The sequence below is a fragment of the Cyphomyrmex costatus genome, unplaced genomic scaffold (assembly GCF_001594065.2).
Source record: "Cyphomyrmex costatus isolate MS0001 unplaced genomic scaffold, Ccosl1.0 scaffold76, whole genome shotgun sequence".
Lineage (NCBI taxonomy): Eukaryota > Metazoa > Arthropoda > Insecta > Hymenoptera > Formicidae > Cyphomyrmex > Cyphomyrmex costatus.
In genome coordinates, this window is record NW_017280333.1 from 1092659 (window position 1) to 1101611 (window position 8953).

Genomic DNA, 8953 nt, shown 5'->3' on the forward strand with positions numbered 1-8953 from the left:
TATTCATATGCATATGAAATAATTGTTCAGCTAACATAAGCACACGTTGTAGTTGATTTGCACTTTTTAAAAAAATATGCGCTACAAAAACGTTTTTGTCATGTTATTAATTTATTTTTATTTTACGGTTGTAGTTTAAGGTTTGAGTTTTTATTTCAGCCAATATCCAAATTTCTATGACGTCCCATTTTTTCAATAACTTTAAAAATGGCCAAAAAGATGTTTTTGAACTCTTTAATGTAATTTTTTAAAAAAGGAATTTGCTAGAGCATTTTTCTTTAACTCGTAATTTATAGAAAAAAAATCAGAATCACCTACGACATATTATGAAATACAATTTTTGTCGTACAGTGTTATCTTCTATACGTACATGTATAGATTGTCTATCTTCTGTGTGTATATAATATATTTATTATTATAAAAGTCACCATCTTCAAATCTTTCTACAATGGACTGCATAATATAAATAAAATTAAATATAGAGACAATAATGTAAATTTATGAAGTTTATGATGAAATTTATGAGCAATTATAGAAACTGGATCGGTAAGAATAATTAAGAGGAATAATCTTGCTTTCGGTCAAAGTGAATCTTGGTCTTTAGTAATATTCATAATACAAATTGTTGCAAATACATACACTATTCAACAAAAAATAGGGAACACTTTCGAACATAAGAAGATATGTAATATAGAATAGGTTGGTAATGTAAAAAATATTAATATTTCTGATTTCTGTTAATAATAATATGGTTTAAAAGGAATATTCTCAAAATGTGAACAAATAAATAGTTATATAGGCAGCAAACACTCAATTTAAAATGAATCAATTTAAATTTATAAAGGTAAAATTTATGAAGTTTATGATGAAATTTATGAGTAATTATAGAAACTGGACCAATAAGAATAATTAAGAGAAATAATCTTGCTTTCGGTCAAAGCGAATCTTGGTCTTTAGTAATATTCATATACAAATTGTTGCAAATACATACACTATTCAACAAAAAATAGGGAACACTTTCGAACATTGCTCAAAATTGCGCAATATTCAGAACACTATAACTCGGTGAAAAATCATCGCAAATAAAAATCAAAAAAGCATTTTAATGATTGAAATCTCTACTTTCAAAATCGATCATCGATATTTCAGTCTGACTGACTTTCACGGAGCTATGTAGACGCAAATGGATATCCGTTATATAAAAAAATTTTGTACAAACTTTACAAAGGTCTACGGCGTGAAGTAAAAATCACACAAAAGTGCCGTTTACAGTAGTTCAAAGAGTCCATCTTTACTTTCAATTTGCTTTTTTATTGATCATTGTATGATTTTTTTCACACTTTTGCTTCAATGTTCAATAACTTGGTGAAAAAAAATACAACGATTAATAAAACAAATTGAATGTAAAGATTCACTCTTTCGATTGCTGTAAACCACATTAGATACACCGACACTACATAACGCATACTTTACCCTTCTTCCAGAAGTGCGATTATTCGGGCAATTTCGGATACTGGCAAGTGTCTGCGCGGTATTTTAAAAATTTGCAATGTGCAACTATCTTTGTTATAAGCGCAAACTTCCCAATAGCTTCTATCGAGAAAAGAAAAGATTTGAAGTTCGCGCTAAGCGCGTTCGAGGATATGCGGCTATAAGTGAGAGTTTCGCATTAATGCGAATGTCAAAGTTTGATGTTCGCGTTAAGCGAGTCTGAGGATGTAAATCTGCAAATGAGAGTTTCAATTTTGAAATATTGCGCGTGACGTGAAAATAGATCTTAATATAGCGGAAATATACTCTCATTTCCCCATTATTACTTTATTATTGTTTAAATTTTAAGAGTTTTTGCGGGTTTCTTCCCGCATATGACTGTATCCGGCAGTTCTGTCGGGAATAATGCACATTTGAGGGTGCATTCCTCTCTATAAGTGCATGAAATTGAGGCAGATTTACGTTGGTGGCAATTTCTTTAGATTTGAGAAACTGATAGTATTACTCAGGTGATTTTTTGTGTTTGGTGAGAGGTAGTGAAGGCGACAGTTATATCTCTAGTCTTCGCTGATCCAACCGATGCTAACGCAACCCATGGCTGGGATCTGGCGCTTTTGCTTGGGTAATGCATCTTAATGATTGTTCTCATCAATTATTATTTTTGTCCTTGCTTGTCTCATCCTCAGATTCGTCCATTTTCTTGTCTTCACTTGAATTCTCAGAAAACAAGAACTAATAATCATATGTCTGGGAAGTGGTGGGAACATTGTTTAAATATAATTAAAAAAATGATAATCGTATATATGTATATACGGTTAATAAGTGAGAAGCGATAATTTAACCAGAAACGTAAATACGTTCTTTATATAAAGATCACGAACTATTTTAATACTATTCAGGATGTATCATATGGAGGTACAGTCCGCCTAGCATCCTTTGACAGAGAATAGGATTAATTCACTATTCGTTATTTCTATTTTATTTAGTGACTCCAAATTTTCTCTACCATGCGTACGTGCATGATATAGATGAAGTATGAGTAAATTTACATTTCATGTGTATTTTTGTCAGAATCTGAAGATACTAATAGTGACTTTTCCTCAAAATAACTGTCGAAGAATTGAGCAGGAATCAAGATATTCTCTTGGAATTGAGCAAAAAGAAAACCTCACGAGTGTTGGAACGTGAGAACAATATTCCACACACGTGGGCTACTCTTGCACACACATTTGCTTCACTCTTGATCATATTAAAGAATCAAGTGATCTTAAATTTTTGTTATTGTAAAAGAATCCGTATATATTGGCTATGCGACGTATTCAATACCAGTAGATCATCAGAATAGTATATTTTTCAAGACTTGATTGCATTTTAGATCGAATTCCATAAAATACATATTTCATATATTTATTGGTTGCTAAACCGAAAAAAGTATTGATGCTAATGCGTAGGTTGCTCTGAGTTTTCGCAAGATAGCATTAGGTGTCGTGTCACATTAAAATTGATATACTTACTAACTATATTTCGTCTTTTAATAACACTTTTGTTTTTGACGCATCAACAAACATTCATTCGTTCACAGCTGTGAGACATTCAAAGTTAACAGTTTTGAAAGAAAATGAATATATCACAAGAACATTTCTGCGCGATGATTTTCTATGATTTTAAGAAGTCGCTCCACTATAATGTCTCGAGAGTTTTCATTCGGCGATAAAACATTTTAAAGGACTGTTTATGAGTGTTACGCAAACTTCAAGCACGGTTGAGTAGAATTCAGTGACGAATCCTATGAAGGCTGTTCTGCCACAGCGGTTACTCCAGAGAACATCGATGCAATTTATTGCAGTATAAAAATTACACGACTTACAGAAAAATAAAAACATCTTAAAGCATTGGTATGATATTATACAAATCAAAACAATCTTATATGATCATTTTGGCGTCAGAAAACTGTGCTTATTGGATATACCACACAATTTAACGCGCCAAAAAAAAGGTGCGTATCAAATGATGCAAAGAAATGCTGAAAAAATATGTTCATGGTCGGTTCAGAGCAGTGTATGACATCGTAATACGTGATAAATCATGGATTTATTGCTATAAACTGGAAAGCAAGTGATAATTGAGTATGTTCCCAGATGATCCAACAAACGTGAAGCGCGACAGAAGTGTTAGGAAGAAAATGATTGCATCGTTCTTCAGGAAAACCGGTTCTGTTGTGTCTGCCGCGCTTGAAAATCGTCATACGATTAATGCTGAGTGATTAATGATCTATCCGCCTTATAGTTTCGATCTGGCACCTTGTGACTTCTTTCTATTTCTATACATCAAGAATAAAATGTATGGTTTGAAGTTTAATATGCCAGATGCGCAGTTCCGTTTCGCTGTAATTCTATTTGGTCTGGTTTAGCGTATAGCTGACGTACACGATTATTCTCTCCTCTTCCGGAAAGTTTTCAGTTAGCACAATTCCTAACCCGTTTGTGTTAATAACGGGTTATAAATTAAAGATACTGCACCTTCCGCAACTTATTTAGGTCTTGATTGCTTGCGGCAAGGGATACACATTGAGTTCAATGACTCCATTTACGCACCGGAAATATATGCAAAATCTTTTTATTCCCCCCATCCTTCTCACAATTTATGTAATCTACAAGAGGACATATATAACATGTTTAAAAATGAATATGAATTGTTGTGTATATTTACATAAATATAATAATGTAAATTTATACATTACAGAGATAAAATGTAATATTTTTTGTTATGCAATTGGAACATAAGCTATCGATTAGGCCTCAAAACTAGATTCAATTCAGCCCTTATTGAAATCTGATAATCTCAGATATTGACAAGTCATCAGTTCGCGTGAAAAGACACGAGCGGTCTCGCGCTGCGTGTTCACTTGGCGCGAGATACTACCGTGTCTTCTAAATTTTTTAAAATTTTCAGTATATATTTATATATTAAACACAAATTTGTTCTTATCATATTTAATAGTTATTTTTATTGAAAATTCACATCTATTTGCCTATTAGAATACGTTACAAAATTTTAAATTTTGTTATAAATTTTTAAAACAATTATCTATTAAAAATAGTGTACTTACTATTATAGGTGGAGATGTGTGATTCTGTATAATCATTGCAATTTTTTTTCTTAAATGGCAATGCGATATGATTGTAACTGGGGCACGATATCTTTCCTTAAAATGAAAATGATTTTCGAAAGCATTTATAACAAGAAACATGAAAAAAAATGTTTTATTCCTCTATCTACAGGCTAAAGCGACTTTATTTTTCCTCTGTTTACGAGACGAAGCAATTTTCCTACGCGAAGCAAGGTTCACTCCGCCTTTCCTCTGCCTATAAGGGCACATGACTTTCCACGCGAAGTAACTCCACCCTATATTCTTCTCTGTTTAGGAGCGTACGACTTTCCACGCAAAGCGATTTTCACCCCACCTCTCCTCCCTGCTTAAGGGCGCACGACTACATCTGTTGGAAAATTTTTTTTATTATTTTTCTCGTGTTTCTAGTGAAAAATGTTTCTGAAAATTACTTTCATTTTGAGGGGTCAAAGTTAATCGCACATGATTTAAAATCACGTTTGCGATTAATATTCTCTTTGCTTCTTTAAAAGTATATTTCAGATTTTATTAGAGAGTTTTCTATGTTAATACAAAAAAATCAAATGTTTTTGTACGAGTATTTGCTGCGTTCTAACAATTAATATTATTTATTGTTTATAGCTGTAACTGTTCTGAATTTACCAATGATTTTTAATGCAACAAAAATAGGCAGTTAATTAAATTAGGAGTCATGGCTGTGTCTCGGTGTATATACTCATATAAAAATCGATATAATGTATTGCGATTACTGCAATGCACAATTTTGAAAATCGCACATCCATATTATTAGCATTATTTGTAAATGAGCTTACTTTTCAAATTTTAAACAATTAATATTTTTGGTAAATATTCACGTAAAGTCAACTCCTTCAAAAATCAATGAAAAATCAATGTTCATCTGTCTGGTTATATTTTTTATGAGTAACATTTTGAATAAACAACGAATGATAGCTGAAACCTTTTAATTGTTATTCAGGGTCATGATGTTGACATATGCTGTCATGATCATGACTCTGAGTAACAATCAAAAGATTATTTGTTCGTCGTTTATTATAAAGTTATATATCACGCAGATAAACATTTTTTTTCTTTTATTTATTCTTTATAATATTATAAAATATTTTATACAAAGTATTTTATATGATAAACTTTTGAATAGAGAGAACTAGTCCTGATGTTTTTCAAAATCCTGAGTAACCTTTAATTTTGTTCGTTGTTCATTAAAAAATTCACACTCTTCTCTGTTAACGTAACGACTTTCCACGCAAAGCAATGTTGACTCACATACGTCCCCCTCTGCCTAGGAACGTTCGATTTTCCACACAAAGGGCAAAGTAAGGTCTGCTCTACTCTCTCTTCTGTCTAGGAGCGTCCGATTTTCTACGCAAAGCAAGATTTATCCCTTCTTATGCCTACTGCATACTGGATGTGATGATCGACGAGCGACAGTGATATGCAATGAGAGCTGTTTTACATCATCATATGAGAAAAAGCAGAGTTTTCATTAAATATCGTTCGCTCATCGCTTCAGTATGCATTATGCGAGGTCTACAATAGAAGTTGTAGCAGTCGTAGGGTATTACATCGGAAAATCGACCAATCAAAGACAATTATTTTTTTCATATTCGACTGTGATTAGTTAATTTTCTACGACTTAAGACCCTACAACCGCTATGACTTCTATTGTAGACTCCACTTTACACGGCATAACGATTTTCCAGACAAAGGTATGGTCGTACGCACGTTCATGATGCCCACTGGTCAATCAAAATTATTAACAAGCATACGTTATCGTTATGCAGTAAATTTGAACGTGTTATTTCAAGCATGCTTTGTTGGCATATTGCTTGTTTTCCGAATATAGTTCGTGTATCTTTTCACTGCACAGCTCATTTTTTCTTTGCAATGAAAACACAATTCTCACTCTAGTATGTTAACACATAGACTATACCCAGGAAAGTTATTCCATGCAGTTGGTGCATGGTGACCATATTTCACGGACGAATCACATATAGCCAAAACTGATTGTGACGTATGCTTGTTGCATGCGTAGTGGCTTACTACCGGACAAGCATATCCTCGTTATTATAATAAATGATCTTCAGCGATCATTTGGTACATGTGCCAAGATTATTATTGCTTGATGTTGTAAAGATGGAGCTTATTCTGATAAACTAGGTATCGATCATGAAACTTTTTCTTCAGGATGAAAAGTGAAAAGTTAAAAATTTCTCCATTAACTTCAATGGTAAAAATTTTCACTTTTCATTCTAGGAAAAAAGTTTCATGATCGATACTCTGTATGTGTGTAAGATTTCGCAATACCGTTTAAGTTTCTCGGCTAGGATTTTTCGCTGTATTTGCCGATCTCTCACGAGAGGGCCTTTCGTATTGAGTTATGAAAACGTGATGACTAAAACTTATGTGTTGAGAGATTATTCAGGGTCATGACCTTGAACATATCTCAAGATTATTGACTTTGAAGAGGTTGACTTTATGTAAATATTTACCACTTTTTAAATTCTTTTTACAATTCTTTAAAGATGTATTAACATAATTAATCAAATTTTATAAAAATAAAATATAAACATTGAAATTATGATTTAAACTTAATATTCATTTTGTTTATTATTGGTGTTTTATTTTTTTACTTTAATTATACAGTGACAAGAATTTATAATAATTCGAGTCCCTCACTGCAATCACTGACTTATCAAGATACATTATAATAGTATTTCATAAGAAATTGTTGGTGTATTGTTTTATATTTAATGATAAGAAGAATAATATAATATCTTATTTGTGTAAAATTTGAAAATTTTATTTGAATATTATGTTTTAATAAATTTTATTATAAACATTTTAATACAAATTAATATTTTATTGAACTTAATTTAAAGAAAAACAGCAACATTTTTTTTAAATAATTACCATTAAATATTGACAAATCTTTTCTTAGAAAAATTAAAGTAAACGTATAAGTTTATTGTTGTAATACTCATCTTTTATTTAAATCGTTAATTTTTTAATTTTAATATTTGTTTACAGGTACCACCGCAAATTTCAGTGACAGATGTTCTTGGAGGACAAGTGACATTAATCAGTTGTTCACCTTCACCGTCTCCATCGCCAGATTCACTCGAAGATACGTTACCTCATTACAACACTCTTCCGAGTTTTATTATTTCAGAACCGTGCGATCCTTCGAGACCTAGTATAACACGCGGTATCGGTAGACCACACAGTACGACGATACCTACCGAAGTCGAAGTTCCTTTATCTGATGAATCAAGTAGATTAAATTCCGAAACTATATTAGGTCGTGTTAAACAAATAATAGATGCAAGAGCGCCACCAAAAGGTTTTATATTTTCGAGAGAGGAAGTGAAAGGTAGTGGACTTAGTTTAGAATATCCAGGTGGTGTACAAATTGAACTTAGGGTATATGAATCGGAAGAAAGAGAAACGAAAGGAATAAAAATGCGTAGGATTAGTGGGGACCAATTGCAATATAGTCAACTTTGTCAGCAATTGATTTCATGTATTACTGTTTGACGACAACCAGCGTATAATATAATATGTTTTCATACATTACGTTACATTCCTAGTGTATTATACACTATTCATCACAGTATTGCACATACTGCATATACACACAAATGGTATTTTAAAATTACCATTCTTTATATATATAATAACATTATTGTTATTATATTCGTGTAACATTTAATGTATTATACGGTTTTTAGTGTTTGTTTCAAGAGATACATACCATCTACTTATAAAAAATTTATGAAATTGTAAATAAAAAAATATATTAGTTATGTATTCATATCTTCTGAAACATTAAAATGTTATATATATATATTTAATAATTCCCAAAAACATAAACAGTTCAGTTTCTTTATTTTTTTAACTACAGCGGATGTATATTATATAAACTCGTAAAACATTGAAAAAAAATAAATATTTAAAATATTGACAATTTGTTCATTACAATATTAGGGATTAATAATAGTACCCAGTGTAGGTGTAAAGAACGACTCACTGTTTCATTCATATATATAATCTTTCCATATTAATTCAACACACCTATACTGACAAAGGGAATCTCAAAAGTATTTGTCAAGTTTTTTTAATGCCAATTTTTTAGGTAATTATCAAAGTTAAAAAAGTGTCGTGGAGTTTATCAACATGCGGTTTTGTTTTTAAGTTATAAATTTTCGAAGGTTTGAACGATCTTCGAAACACTCCGGCGAGTTAAATTCGCATTCAAGGTTCACCAACTTTTCTCTTTAAAATATATACTTTTCTGTTGTGATTACTATTTTC

At 31.5% G+C, this 8953-nt stretch overlaps 1 protein-coding gene across 3 annotated transcripts in view; it reads left to right on the forward strand.

Annotated features, from left to right (window-relative positions):
* LOC108781083 (serine/threonine-protein kinase SIK3) overlaps positions 1 to 8273 on the forward strand; it is a 35779-nt gene extending 27506 nt beyond the window's left edge. For 2 of the 3 annotated variants that reach the window (XM_018548959.1, XM_018548960.1), the window contains one exon: positions 7670 to 8273. In XM_018548959.1, the coding sequence (XP_018404461.1) occupies positions 7670 to 8176 (507 nt within the window). In that variant the 3' untranslated portion in view covers positions 8177 to 8273. The remainder of the gene's footprint in view (positions 1 to 7669) is intronic. The other variant, XR_001940926.1, reaches the window with a different exon arrangement.
* Positions 8274 to 8953: the final 680 nt, after the last annotated feature.